Source organism: Danio rerio, chromosome 11, assembly GCF_052040795.2.
Source record: "Danio rerio strain M-AB ecotype USA chromosome 11, GRCz13ab, whole genome shotgun sequence".
NCBI lineage: Eukaryota > Metazoa > Chordata > Actinopteri > Cypriniformes > Danionidae > Danio > Danio rerio.
In genome coordinates, this window is record NC_141031.1 from 47,950,378 (window position 1) to 47,966,355 (window position 15,978).

At 35.6% G+C, this 15,978-nt stretch overlaps 2 protein-coding genes across 3 annotated transcripts in view; both read right to left on the reverse strand.

The window, feature by feature from the left end:
* Window positions 1–15,978, reverse strand: part of tomm20b (translocase of outer mitochondrial membrane 20b) — a 575,852-nt gene that overhangs the window by 450,102 nt on the left and 109,772 nt on the right. The gene's annotated exons all lie outside the window — the stretch shown is intronic.
* On the reverse strand, window positions 655–15,967 carry syngr2b (synaptogyrin 2b). 2 transcript variants are annotated; one of them, XM_087272656.1, is made up of 4 exons: window positions 8,158–8,197; window positions 7,228–7,787; window positions 3,728–3,864; window positions 655–1,912 (listed from the first exon to the last, which is right to left on the reverse strand). In XM_087272656.1, the coding sequence occupies exons 2-4, from the start codon at window positions 7,517–7,519 to the stop codon at window positions 1,685–1,687; spliced, it is 657 nt and encodes a 218-aa protein (XP_087128782.1). In that variant the 5' UTR covers window positions 7,520–7,787; window positions 8,158–8,197; the 3' UTR covers window positions 655–1,684.

A 15,978-nucleotide genomic window follows, 5' to 3' on the forward strand; every position in this document is an offset into this window, starting at 1 on the left:
TATTTTAGAAAGGAAAAAAAAATATCAAATGGGGTAAATAATTCTGACTTTAACAGTATATTTACATATGACCCATGGCTCCCAGTGATATTTTTTATAAAAAATAAATAAATAAATAAAAGTGTGGGCACCCTTGCTTTTGAGCAATATCTCAATTTTGCCAGATATAAACTCAAAATAGTGAGGAATAATCTACATTGTGAGAAAGTCAAAATGTTGTGATGCACTCCTCCTGTATGGAGATGGCCCATAACTGAAAAACTGAATTGTCCACCATACACTCTTACTTTTGTGGGATATTAAGGCAAACATTGAGGAGAAAGTCAGAATAAGACACAAATCCAGAGTTGAGGGAAGCAGAATTTGGTGAAATATACATAAAAAACAATTGAATTAGTATAAAAGACTTGAGTGAAAAAAAAAACTCTTAATTTTGCTCAACATAAAGACAAATTTGTGGGATAAAAACTCAAAAACAGTCAGAATCAGACAAGATATAAATTCTGAATAAAGGGAAACAAACAATTGTAGGATCTGAACTCACTGAGGAAAACATTTTTAGTTTGTTTTTAGTTTTGGAAACTCAAAATTGTGAAGTCAGAATTCAGAGATGTAAAATCACAATTATGAAAAAGAAATTGTGCAAATAAAAACTCACAATAACCTTAATTTTAATATTCAGTGCTGGAAACAAGCTTTCATAGAAACAAATGAAGACTATAATGAGCAGTCCTTCACTCATCACGCTGTAATATCAGAGAATTACGGCATATTTCTGCTGTGAAGGACAGTCCAGCTCTTCACTAACACCATTAGCAGACGGGTCAGCGGCTCTTTGTTTCCCATCCACCAGTACATTCCAACTTATCCAGCGTTAAAGAGGGCCTATTATACTGAAATCACGTTTACATGTTGTGTGAGCAGTGTGTGAGTATCTCCAGCAGCCTCTGATGCTCAACATCAATTCACTGTGTTTGTTCTAATCAGACACCAGAGTCATCAGAGGGGGAAAGCCCCGCCCACTAGTGCCCATCTCTCCATCTCATTAGCATAATCAGCAGCCCTGAGTGAGAAGCAGCCGTCTGTCCCTTAGCCATTAGAGTGTTTGAGCTGCTGAAGATGATGTCAGCATAGACTAAGAGGATTATAGATGTGCAGTTCTAGATGAACAGCGACAGGAGCCACATAGACTGACACAAGCATCAAGCACACACTGAAGCACTCATAACACACACACTGCTGTTTTACATCTGTCATTGTTTATGCAAATGCACTTCTAGCTCCGCCCTCTTCTTAAAAATAGCACAATCTCATTTGCATTAAAAGCGACAGTCACCAAAATGCCACAATTCGGATCAAAGCCTGAAAGGGGCAGTTTCAGAGAGCTGGAGAACATTACCTGTGTTATTCTGAGCTGATACTTCACTACACACACATCAGGGACATATTTTACATCTTGTATCAATAGATGCACAATAGATCCCCTTTAATAAAGCACACACACACCGCTGAGACTCCAGTGTGAGCGACTGACCTGCGTTCACTTTATTCCAGTTCATCAGTGTAAACCTCGACTACAGTAAGAAACATGATCATATGTACACGTTTATATAAAGCTCGTTAATGACAGTCCGCTTCTCTTGGCTGTCTCCCGCACGGGTGTCATGTGACCTGGGTGGGCGTGTCAGTAGACGGGCGGCTGGTAGCTGGTCTGTCCGGACGGGTCGGGGTTGGGGGTAAAGGGCGGCTGCTGGTAAATATCTGCTCCGGTGTTCTGGAAGGACGGGTATGTCGGCGGAGTGTATGTGCTGGGGTACGGGGACGAGAGGTCGGGTGGAGGATCCGTGTAGCTCTGGGTCACTTCTTCAACACCCTGACGAAATCGCACCACAGCGAAGTATGTTAGCGCTCCCTGAGGAGATCAGAGGTTCATTAATGATGAGGGGAGTCAGGATATAGATGGACGTGTAAAGATATACAGTATAAAGAATATACAATATTAAAGCCAGAATTATTCGCCCTTCTGAATGTTTTATTCCCCAATTTCTGTTTGACTGAGAGAAGATGTGTTCAACACATGTCTAAACATAATAGTGTTAATAACTCATCTCTAATGACTGATTTATTTTCTCTTTGTCATGATGACAGCACATAATATTAGACTAGATATTCTTCAAGACACTTCTATACAGCTTAAAGTGACATGTAAAGGCTTCACTAGGGTAATTAGGGTAAAGTTAGGGTAATTAGGCAAGTCATTGTATAACAGTGGTTTGTTCTGGAGACAATCCAACACTAATATTGCTGAAGGGGCGAATAATATTGACCTTAAAATGGCTTTAAAACAATTAAAAACTTTATTCTAGCCGAAATAAAACAAATAAGACTTTCTCCAGAAGAACAAAAACATGTAATACTGTGAAAATTTCCTGAATCTGTTCAACACACACACACACACACACACACACACACACACACACACACACACACACACACACACACACACACACACACACACACACACACACACACACACACACACACACACACACACACACACACACACACACACACACATATATATATGACCACATATAAGGGACTATCTATTTTAGTGGATTAGTACACTACAAGGAATCAGCATTGGACCCTTTATTTTTTATTATTATGTATTCCCTCTTTATTTATTTTTTATTATTATGTATTCCCTCTTTATTTATTTTTTATTATTATGTATTCCCTCTTTATTTATTTTTTATTATTATGTATTCCCTCTTTATTTATTTTTTATTATTATGTATTCCCTCTTTATTTATTTTTTATTATTATGTATTCCCTCTTTATTTATTTTTTATTATTATGTATTCCCTCTTGGCCAGCTTTTAAGAGCACTCGGTCTCAACTTTCACTTTTCTGCAGATGACACTCAAATCTATTTACACTCAAGACCAGATGTCAATATGGCTGTATCCATTCTTTCCCGGTGTTTTTCTGAGATTAAAAAATGCATGTCTAAAAACATCTTTTGTTTAAACAGAGATAAGAAGGTCCAGACAGAATCTGCGGATGTTTTTTGCTATTTCGGCAGAGAATTTTGGTAAAAATCTGCAGATTTCTGCGGAATTATTTTGGGAGTGTCATAACTAAAACCTTAATATATGAAATAAAACTTAACACCTTTTTAACTTTTTTAATGTTTAAAATGCAAATCCAATTAGATTCACAGCGGAATGAACCACCAATTTATCCAGCATATGTTCTACAAACCGAATGCCCTTCCAGCTGCAACCCATCACTGGGAAACAGCCATGCACACTCAATCACACTCATTCATTATGGCTAACTTAGCGGGGAGAATATGCAAACTACACGCAGAAATGCTAACTGACTCAGCCGGGATTCAAACCAGCAACCTTCTTGCTGTGAGGCGATCATGCTACACACTGAGCCACTGTGTCACCCTTATTAAAGTACAGTGCTCTAAATAAATGAATTAATATTATACTAATATTTTTTACAGGATACCGTATCTCACAATACAAGAACCTAAGGGGCACTGAATTTTAACCTGTAAGCTGTTTGGTCATTTATTTATTTATTTATTTATTTTCTTTTGATTATGTTCTAAACCTCAGCCATAGACATCAGTGTCGTAACAGAAAGAAGACATGCTATGGTTTTATCTGTAGTCTGTTTTTGCTGCACTGGGTGTCACACACACACTCACCCATGAGGCGATGGAGAAGAAGGAGAACGCGATGACGGCGTGTACAGCATCGGTGGGAATCCCGCTGCGGTCAGAGGTTTTGGACCACTGATCCGCCGTCAGACAGAAGCACACAAACCAAAGGAACGTCCAGCAGCCTGAGAAAACACACAGCAGAACAATCATAACAAATAGAGCTGACAAGCTCATACCACCATATATATACGTCCTGATAACCATATAGAGTGCACCATTTCTGTAAATGAAATCAATAGTTTATATGCAGCTGAAGTCAGAATGATTGGCCTCCTGTATATTATTTTCCACAATTTCTGTTGGACGTCGAGGAGTTTGTTTTCAACCCATTTTGAGCTTTCTCAACTGATAAATAGATGATTTTTGGATTGCTTTATTAAACCAAAATGAAATTACGCAGAGGATTAAAGCATCTCGGGTGTCAAACACTAACACAGGAAGAGGCCGCGAGTCAAATGAGCTTAAGTCTGACTCACTTTACAGTAAACAAACCGTTTAGAGTCTACACGTGGCACACTTATCATATCATAAAGGTCATGTGGAAAACAGTGGCAGCTCAGTTTCCGCTGACAGAAGAGATGCCACTGAATATAGATGAGAATGAACATTAGTTTTCAGACTGATCATGACTTGCGGGTACAGCTGCAGTTTCCATTCATTTTCCTTAAACTGGAATGATATACACACATGTATCATTTACAGTAAACTGAATCTATTATTAGTGTAAAATATTGCTTAAATCTGACGGGGAACATTCATTCATTCAATCCAGATGCTAACCTCAAACCAGACTCTACATGGCATGTCTATAACACATTAAATAGACGCATGTCTATTTTAAGCATTTTCTTCACATTATTGTTTTTAAGATGTGAGTTGACTGAAATATCACAGAAACAGACACATAATTGATCTATTACATCTTCACCATGATGACAGCACATAATATTAGACTGGATATTCTTCAAGACACTAGTATTCAGCTTAAAGTGACATTTAAAGGCTTCACTAGGATAATTAGTGTAAAATTAGGGTAATTAGGCAAGTCATTGTTTAGACCTGGGGTCAGTTCTTCGAACGTGGATTACTCAGTTAGCTGGATTTGGATATTGACGATTTGACATGATCCAGGATCGTTTTGTTCTTCAAAGCTGATCGGAGAGTTGTTGTCATAGCAACAGTTTTGCTAGTTCAAACCTGGTCGGGAGCAGGCTCATTTCATATAAACAGGATTAGATCGGCTCAGTTCAAGCAAAGATAATACTGAAAGTATTGCCATACTTACATTAGTTATATACATGTTGGAAAATAGTAAATATTTTTAACTATATATATATATATATATATATATATATATATATATATATATATATATATATATATATATATATATATATATATATAAAACGTATGCAATCTGCACTCGAAATGAAAGTACAAAGACTGCAACCTGGTGGTGCAAAGAGAAAACTTATTGATTTGAACTTTTTAGATCGCTCTAGTACAATTTGTGTATGATAATAGACATGCACAATATGTGACTTTTTTAAAAGCAATAATACATTTATGCAGTCATAAACATGTATTGACAGTTAATATGCCAGTGATCTGATGCTTCACAAAAGTTGCAGACGCTGTTACCAATATCAAAATGCTTTTATAAACATCCAGTTATTCAATACACCGATTGAAAAATGGCTCCTATAATACTAATAAGGAAAATCTGCTCTAACTATAAAACTAAATAAATTGCTCTTGACACATGAAAGGGCCAAGCATGCAGCCCACAACAAGGTGTAGTTATTGCGTGTCATATTTAACAAACCGTTTACTATGAATTATCTGTAATTTTGCTCACATGGTGATAATTAAATATTTATCAGATGATGTCATTACGCTGCTGTGCCGTCAGCCAATCGTTGCATTGCTGATCATGATTTCGAGGATCAATAGATATGTCCTTCACAACACACGCAGATCTCAGATCAGTTCATCCAGACATTCTAATCTGATTCACCAACTTGTTTGAAGAACCAAATTAGCCAGAGATCAGTGGTCAAGATTAACAGATCCAGGATCTGCCAAATCATAGATCATTTAAGCGAGGTACGAAGAACGGACCCCAGGGGACTTCAAACTCAGTTCTGGAGGGCCGGTGTTCTTGAGATCTCAACTCCAACCCTAATCAAACACACCTGAACCAGCTAATAAAGCTCTTACTAGATATACTAGAAACTTCCTGGCAGGTGTGTTGAAGCAAGTTAAAACTAAACTAAGCAGGACACCGGCCCTCCAGGACCGAGTTTAGTCACCCCTGGTATAGACAAATTACCATGTTTGTAAACATTCAGAATGCGCGCACAGAGAGGTTGCAGAAAAAAAAAAACATGAGCGCTAGCATTTACAGTGAGGGAATGACATCTAGAGTTTGTTGTTGTATTAGAGATAAGTTATATCGATTACATATGAAATATATTATTGACATAATGCTTACAGCGTATTATAACAGCTCGTCACCCAGTGATAAACACAGTGATTCTGCAAAATTAACGTTAAAGTGAGCGACGTTTATCTGACAGGTTTATCTGCGATAGCACCCTCCCAATGGATATTGGATAAGATGAAATGGCCGAGCATCCAGTCCCAATTATACAACTATCTCACTGACACTCCAAGTGATTTCACAAAAGTGAAAGGCCTACAAGTCTCTGGATGCCTGCAGTGTTGTTCTGTGTGGTCATGTAGAAATAATGCTCCATGATGATCAGATTCAACACTATGTAGAGCTAAAAACCGAGGCTCTGCCAAGCCAAAGACAAGGAAAGAAGACTGAGCTGTACAAGGCCTGGGTAACCATCAACAAGCAGAACAACTGCATTCTGACAGCCAACTTAGCATTCAGTGTCCGCAGTTTGATTCACCATGTTTAACTGGGTTTGCTGAAATCATTGCTGTAATCAAAAACCAGTGATGTGTCTGATTCAGCATAGAGTGAACTTACCTGCTATAGCATGAGAACTGCAGAGTCCAGCATTATTAATTAGCTCCTCACTCCATTCAGCTCCCTTTAGCAAAGACGTCTGCAGTTGGCATTGAAGCAGTTTGGTGTACGGTAAAAGTTAAGTTAAGTTTTCCATTTGTGGACTTTCGAATTTGGCATCCTACCTCAAAACACCACATGTTTGCTATTGCAACCGCTCTTTTTTTGCAACCGGGAACATAGGTTGGTAATTCCTTTATAACAGTGGTTTGTTCTGGAGACAATGCAAAACTAATAATGCTTAAGGGGCGAATAATATTGACCTTAATATGGCTTTAAAACAGTTAAAAACTGCTTTAATTCTAGCCCAAATAAAACAAATATATACTGTGAAAAACTCCTGAATCTGTTAAACATGATCTGGGAAAAATGTAAAAAAGAACACCAAATTCACAGGAGGGCAAATGATTCTGACTTCAACAGTAGACAAAGTGTAAAGTCAGACCTGAGAAGGCCAGATCCGCCATCACGATGTACTTCCTCTCCTGAGCGTTGCTGATGAGCGGCAGAATCGCATCAGCCAATAGGAAGCCCACGCAGGCCAGGAAGGCGATCACACCGATGCCCACGCCATAATGACAGGCGCCGTCATTCCTGTTGAACACACACCTGACCTCAGCTTCATCAGTGCTGTTCACGTAGCCTTCAGCAGTGATGGAGGAGAACACCACGATGGCAAACACCTGACGTCCAGAACACACACACACACACACACACACACACACACACATGAACATACTACAACAGTAGACTTATTTCAGCATGATGATGTATTTCTGACTGAAACTGAATATTGAGTAGGGGGCGGAGCTTTATTTTGAGCTTGGAGAGGCACGGCTATGCATATTTCGCCCAATCAGAGTCATCAGAGAAGCACTACTGTTCCAGAGCAGAAGAATGGCCAGATATTAATAGATCGATCAATTACTGTGGTTGTTGTGTTACCATAGCAACTATAGAATTACCACAATAGATCAATTACTATAGTTGTTGTTACCATAGCAACTGTAGAATATCACAACAGGTCAGTCACTGTAGTTGTTGTGTTACCATAGCGACGATAGAATTACCACAGCAGATTAATTACCATAATTGTTGTTACCATAGCAAATATATAATTACCACAACAGATTAATTACTATAAATGTTGTTACCATAGCAACTATAGAATGACCACAACAGGTCAATTACTATAGTTGTTGTGTTACCATAGCAACTATAGAATATCACAACAGGTCAGTTACTATATTGGTTGTGTTACCATAGCGACTATAGAATTACCACAACAGATTAATAACCATAATTGTTGTTACCATAGCAACTATAGAACTGCCATAAAAATCGATTGTTATAGTTGTAGTATCACCATAGCAACTACAAAATTCCCACAATAGATCAATTACCATAATTGTTGTGTTACCATAGCAACTGTAGAATTTCACAGCAGATCAATTACAATAGTTAAGTCACCATAGCAACTGAATAGTTCAAGTATTTCACTAAGTATGGTTTAAAAGCACCACAGTAAAGTACTATGTTATTTGTTCATATGGGAATTATTTCAATTTAAACTTTGCATGTTAAATGTCCAACATATTTATCAGTATCACACAACTTCACATAAAAATCTAGCAGCTTTTTTTTTGACGACCTATTATTATATTATGTTTAAGTTATACTATTAAGTTTCATCAAACAGACACTGAAGTATACAGCGAGGACAGAGCAGTGAGAGCAGAAAGATGTCACAGCCACACACTCACACCCACACACACACACACCTCCATCCGGTTGGCATGTTTTCATGCAAGTGTGCCACAGCAGCTCACAAATCACACTTCACAATCACTGGAGAGCAGCATTATGGGCTTCAGCTCTCATGTTACCTGCCATCTGCTGAGCGCGGGGACATTCTGTACGGCATACCCATCACATGATGCACATGACCAGACACAAACTAAGAACTAACTAACACTACTGCTGTGCAAACAAACGTGTCTGTGTGTGTGGTAAACAAAGTAATGAGAAAATCCAGAGACACTTTACAAGGTCAGCACAGCAGATACCAGCAGATATGAGTGGAAAGTCTCCTCATATTCAACAACAGCTAAATTAATCAGGTTCACCTCTCAACCGACCATTTCTGATGTACAGCAAAAATAAGTATATCAACTTATAAAGAAATCTGAAATATGGCAACATATCCAAATCACATTTATGACATACAAGTCATGTTTGAATTTACATATATAAAATACACGACAAATATACAGCAAATATTGCAAAAAAAAAAAGATAGTTTACTTACACACAAACATACACACATATATTATTTATATACACATTATCATTGGGATTACAAATATGTACATATGTTTAAATGATATATATATATATTCATATATGGCATTTCTGTATGGGAAGAAGCCTTTTCTAGACAAGAACAAGATTAAGTTAACTCATATATTAAGTTAAGGTTAAGTTCTAATGCTTGCATTCAGTAAGTTACAAGCAATTCCCTGTAAATGTCAACCTTGCCATGAAAAAATTAAGTTTTCACCAAAATACTGAACATCTTCTAGGTTTTTATGTAGGAGTGCTGTAAAAAACCTCAATAATGTCTCTGTTAATGTTTTCAAACAATTATATGTGATTTTCACATCTGTCACATCCATATATCGCTTTTTCCTCATAAATGCAACACTGTCAGACATATTGAGCCAACTCTTATCTTTTTGTTAATATAATTTCTTTTGGGTTGTGCTGTTTAATCTTTAGAATTTCTGCAAAGTATGTTGTATATTGTAAATTAGGGCTGGGTGATTTAGTCTAAAATCAAAATCTCAATTAATTGAACATTTTAACACAATTATGACTAATGAATGATTTTATTTACGTATTTATTGCCCTCATAGTTTACTGACAAGTTTTATAAGCCGTGTCAAGGCATCTCTGGCGCAGCTTTCAATCATCATCAATGTAGTGCAAACTACGATTCAAGAATGAGTCCATCATGCTCCTTGACCAGAGATCAGATGTGGCTTCTAATTGGCCGCAGAAGTAGAAATCAGCCACAGCCTTTAACAGAGCGGGGTCAGGTGACATGTAGGGAAAATAATCGTCCTGGAAATATTAGATAGATTATTCTGCAGGTTCTGAGTGTCAATTACTGTTCAAATAATCGCCCAGCCCTACTGTAAACTTGCAGACTTTTTGGTCACATTCATAACACATGTTTATTTTCCTCATTTAAAATCTAAAAAGTGTTTACAGACTGATATTTTCTGATCCCACAACTCCGTGATAAGGTTTTTTTTTTTTTGCAAAATATAAACCGAAGTTTCAATATGATGTTAGCACATACTTTCTCTTTCACTTTATTGTTTAAGTTTTTACTGCAAATGTCACAGTTATAACAATGGATTTGCACTTATAAAGAATGTAAGCAAGATATTCTCATTTTTAATCAAAAACAAGATTATTTTGCTTAAAAAGCAATTGTGACTTTTGAAATAAAAATGCTTCTTGATTTAAGAATTTGTAGATATTTGGACTGTAAAAACAAGGTAAAAACTAATTAAGAATTGTATTATATATATTCTTTAAGTAATGAATGTGACGACACAGAAAATAATCAATCAATCAATCAATAAAATGTGATTGAGCTGAGCACAGGAACTCCTGAGTCATACAGCGTGATTTGTAAACATTTACATTTATTTCTATAGCATAATATACAGATTAATTCAAATTAGTTTTAAGAAAGTGAAATAAAGGATTTGCAAACTGTTTCACCATCAGGGTCCGTGTATCATCCGTTCATTTGATTATTCCTTTTATTACGGAAAACGAAACATCAGAAAAACGATGAATATTTCGTTTTTCTGTTTATTCTGTAGGCAGAAAAAACGGAAACTTATCTGTTATTCTGCTTATTAACTTAAAACGAAATATTAAAACAAACACAAAACCAAAACGAAATAATGAGTCAAAATATGGTCCGTGTACGGTCCGTGTACGTTTTGTTCATTTGTTTCCCATTTTCAAACGAAATAAAGGAAATGGAGAAAACGGCCGTTTTTCCGTTTTTCTTTTGCTCACGAGAAAACGAAAAAACGAGATTTTGGCTGGATTTTCGTTTTTTGGTTTAGGGTAGGAAAACGGATAAACGACTTTAAAATTCATTTTACACATGTAGGCGGTGCTGAAACGCCCACTTTCCTCTAATTGGTTAACCAAATCTGCGCTCGTGACGTCAACCTCAAAATAAAAGCCTTACACGCAGGCTTTTAATTATTATTATTTAATTATATATATAAACAAAGTTTACATATTCTATCATTTGAACCACACACAGTTAGCAGGCTTACATTCATTGCGTATGTATGAATTAAATAAAAACGTAAATCAGCAGTATTTTTAGACATTTGTCATTAAAATAAGGTCATAGTTCACTGCCAAACTTCTTGCTGCTGTGCACCTGATGCAGAGCAAAGATAGCCATTTCCGAGCAGCACCTGGTTTGCATGATTGTTTCAGAGCAAGGGCTTTATAATAATAATAATAATAATAATAATAATAATAATAATAATAATTATTATTATTATTATTATTATTATTATTATTATTATCAGTTACTAGTGTTTTTATTGTTTGGTGTTTTTTTTATTGTTTTTTTTTTTCTTTTTAATAGTTGTTACCAGAACCAGAATAAGAACACTTTGGGCCCTGCTATAAAAACAAAGGGTACCATTTTTTTTTCATTTATTTCTTCCTATATTAATTATATATTGTAATTATTTATTTGATAATTAATACTATTTTATTGCAACGCCAAAGTAGGCCTGTCTTATTATTATTTTTTTTATTATTAAATTTGCTGTTATTGTAGGCTAGATGGCAGGCTTTAAATATTTTAAATAACATTTACTCATAACCTTACTAATTCGAGAGCCGAACCTAAAAAAGTTTAAGTGCAATAAGCCTGTACAATAAAGGGAGCCGCAATTATTTCTAGCGCATTCTTTCACTCAACAATTATTGCTGGAATAATGAAATAAATTTCAAATTAACCAATTAAACACATTATAGTTGATAAAAAAATTGTGTCTAGTAGTTCCGACAAACAGATGAGCTCGTTACATGTGCATTGCGCTAATAATTTGACATTTGCTCTTCTTGAGAAAGTGCTACAGCGGGCCCTGCTATTTCACATATAAGGTTAGTGATACGTATTTTAAATTAGTATTGCACATTATTCATTCATTTTCTTGTCGGCTTGGTCCCTTTATTAATCTGGGGTCGCCACAGCGGAATGAACCGGCAACTTATTTAGCAAGTTTTTATGCAGCGGATGCCCTTCCAGCCACAACCCATCTCTGGGAAACATCCACAAATACACACACACTTATACAGTATGGACAATTTAGCCTACCCAATTCACCTGTACCGCATGTCTTTTTACTGTGGGGAAAACCGGAGCACCCGGAGGAAACCCACGCGAACGCACTACACTACTGAATTAGACACACAATCTCAAAAAAAAACTTGATGCTTATTTACATTATCTAAAGTCATTTCTGAGGTAGGATCTGTTGTTGTATTATAGCTATATTTTCGTTTTAATATGCAAATAATTTTCTTTAATTTGTAATACGTCCCTCATTGCATAAAATAACCAGCCTTTGTATTCAATATGTTTGTAAATTGTCCATCCAGTTTGACGCAAGCTAAACAACATTTTGGCCTGTTTTGCTTATTAAATGAGTGATTTTCACGGAGAAACAAATCATCCATCACACAGTTTTGTATAGGACCTGTGTGAACAAAAATGTACACTTCATCATAGCCTATAGGAAAATGTATCTGTTTAGAACCAATTTTGTGTTGTATAATTAAAAATATAAAAAATACAATAAAAATAAAAAGAAGGAATAACATTTGAAGTGCAATGCTTCAAAGATCCAATACGCTGCATGCAGAGCCAAAACAAAAACTGGTTTGTTTGTTTAATAAAATAATAATATGAAATTAAAGTGAAATAGTTCCACAACCTGTATTATAACTGTAGTCACCCTAGATGACAAATCATCCGTTGCGCCGGTCAGTTTCACCTTTAATCAAGAATGTGCCAGAACCAAATGAGAATATTTACAGATTACCTCGGAATGAGACCTCGGTCTGTGAAGGATGCAGAACACAGAAACTCGCTGAGAATGGAGAAGCATGTTAGATGTTTTATATCCCTTTAGATATTGTAAATAAACAACTAGTTTTTATAGAGATTGTGTCATGTCTTTTCTTTGACGCACGCGCTGAACAGCCTGTAGCCTAAATAATAGTTTAGATTTTATAACATATAATGTTCCATTACTTTAAATGTATAATGTTTTTTAATATTTATGGATTATATAAAATATATAGTTTATATAAATGCGCTCTGATCATTCAAGGATCATAATGCGTTGCATATTCTTCTTATTCTTCATTAGGCTTGATCCGTAAATTGTGTATTTTATAAACTGATCGTTTATAAGGACTAAGCTAACTGTAATTCCTCGAATGGAAAAGTCTTGATTAAAGAAAAAGATAACTTAATTCGACATATGCATATAGTGCGCTTCGCGCGCTTTACCGAATTACCTTTTTTATTTTTTATGCATTATAAATGCATCTGGCAGCACCGAAAAGAGCAAATGCCAAGTTATTAGCGCAGCGCACAGACAGCTAGCTCGTCTAGTCTGAACCAGGGGTTTTCAAACTATTCATTGCACACCGATCCCATTGCATTTTATTTAGGATAAACCACTTATTTAAAATTAATTAATTAAAAGGTGCGTACTCTCCAATACACCACTGTAGTGTCATAATATTTAATAATTATAATTAAGATAGACACCTGACCTCCATTTAATAAACAATTTATTTGCCATCCTCTGTTAATTTGAAGTTTAAAGTTTAAATCATTTATGTTAAACTTAAATTATTTCAAAACTTAAAAAGACTTAAATTTAGTCATTTAAGACATTTTAGGTCATAAGTTTACATACATTGACCGTTGCATTTAGTATAGGCCTATTCTGGTCTAAATAAGCTTTTTGCATCTTAGGTGTTTACACACACAAATTAAGCAGTTTATACGTACATTTAATGTTACTTTGAAATTACTTTTGATGCAATAAATAATCCTAAATAGTTGAAAGTGTTAACATATTCTTGAAATGTAGTTATTTTATAACTATGAAATTTATTACTAAACAAAGTGAATCATTATGAATTTGCCAAGAAATAATCCACTTTACCACCGTAAAGCAATGCCCCACACTCACTAGAACGGTAGAACCTGGACTGTATGATATGTTCTGTATGTAAAATAGAGAAAATAAGCAAGATGCGCAGTCTCATGCAGCCTTAGTGAAATAGCGCGTCACAGCAATGAACTAAAAATAAAACCACCCTTGAAATGCTGGCGATCTTAATTTTTTCAGCCTACACTGACTGAGAATAATGTTGCACTATTTTATTAACAAATAATTAGAATGTTTTTTTTTCCTTCAACACATTCATCATTACTTTTGCCTGTGCAAGTTTTTTGCGCGCGCTTGAGCGCGAAGGCATCTATTTTCAGGTGCAAGATGCCACTTTGGGTGGCACCAGCACACTCTTCCACACCTGTGGCTATGTTCCTGCTACAATAATAATAACAACAACAACGACAAAATAATAACAAAAAATAATAATAATAAGACAGGCCTACCTTGACGTTGCAATAAAAAAGTATTAATTATCAAATGAATATTTACAATAGGCTAAAGGCATATATTTAATTAAAATAGGAGAAAATCCAATAGAAACAAATGGTACCATTTATTATAGCCCCATGCAAGGTCCATTGTGTTCTTACAACCATTAAATAACTAAGTAAATAATAATAATAACAATACTAATAATAATAGGCCTAATAATAATAATAATTATAATAATAATAATAATAATAATAATAATAATAAATTATTATTTTATACAGAGTAGGCTATTATTTAGGCCTACAATAGCTCTGAAACAATCATGTAAACCAGGTGCTGCTCGGAAATGGCTTTCTTTGCTCAGCATCAGGTGCACAGCAGCAAGAAGCTTGGCAGTGAAATATGACCTTATTTTAATGACAAATGTCTAAGAATACTGCTGATTTACGTTTTTATTTAATTTATACATACGTAATGAATGTAAGCCTGCTAACTGTGTGTGGTTCAAATGATAGAATATGTAAACTTTGTTTATATATATAATTAAATAATAATAATTAAAAGCCTGCGTGTAAGGCTTTTATTTTGAGGTTGACGTCACGAGCGCAGATTTGGTTAACCAATTAGAGGAAAGTGGGCGTTTCAGCACCGCCTACATGTGTAAAATGAATTTTAAAGTCGTTTATCCGTTTTCCTACCCTAAACCAAAAAACGAAAATCCAGCCAAAATCTCGTTTTTTCGTTTTCTCGTGAGCAAAAGAAAAACGGAAAAACGGCCGTTTTCTCCATTTCCTTTATTTCGTTTGAAAATGGGAAACAAATGAACAAAACGTACACGGACCATATTTTGACTCATTATTTCGTTTTGGTTTTGTGTTTGTTTTAATATTTCGTTTTAAGTTAATAAGCAGAATAACAGATGAGTTTCCGTTTTTTCTGCCTACAGAATAAACAGAAAAACGAAATATTTATCGTTTTTCTGATGTTTCGTTTTCCGTAATAAAAGGAATAATCAAATGAACGGATGATACACGGACCCATCAGCTGCCGCTCTGCTGAACACTAAAGTGTATTATTAGGATAAATCCTGTTCAAATCGTGTCCATGTTAACAATTTTAGTGCAAATTTATAAAGTTTGTTTGTTTATGAAACTTAAATTTAATTAATATAATTTAACTATTATGGTTTTATACTACAGAACCCTAACTCAAACACGCAGACTGCTCCTCAACCGAGTAAAAGTGTCGCACGCACAGAAACTCCTGTGTTTTGAGCACATTTGGATCAGATTGTGGATCGCGACTCACCCAGCTGAGCAAACGAACCACCGTTTGCGGCTGTTTGATGAATTTGACGAGGTCGAATCCCGCTCCAGCGAGAGAAGCTCCGTACGCCACACTGCGCGACTCCATCGGTAAAACGCACACTCAAACACACACACACATACACA

Bases quoted from the DNA above. Each gene is read 5' to 3' on its own strand.
- syngr2b (XM_087272656.1), bottom strand. From the start codon at position 7,519: ATGTTCATGTGTGTGTGTGTGTGTGTGTGTGTGTGTGTGTGTTCTGGA. The intron at 3,865-7,227 runs GTCTGACTTTAC...GTGTTTTCTCAG, and splicing joins GGCGGATCTGGCCTTCTCAG to GCTGCTGGACGTTCCTTTGG. The intron at 1,913-3,727 runs GTGAGTGTGTGT...TGATCTCCTCAG, and splicing joins TCTTCTCCATCGCCTCATGG to GGAGCGCTAACATACTTCGC.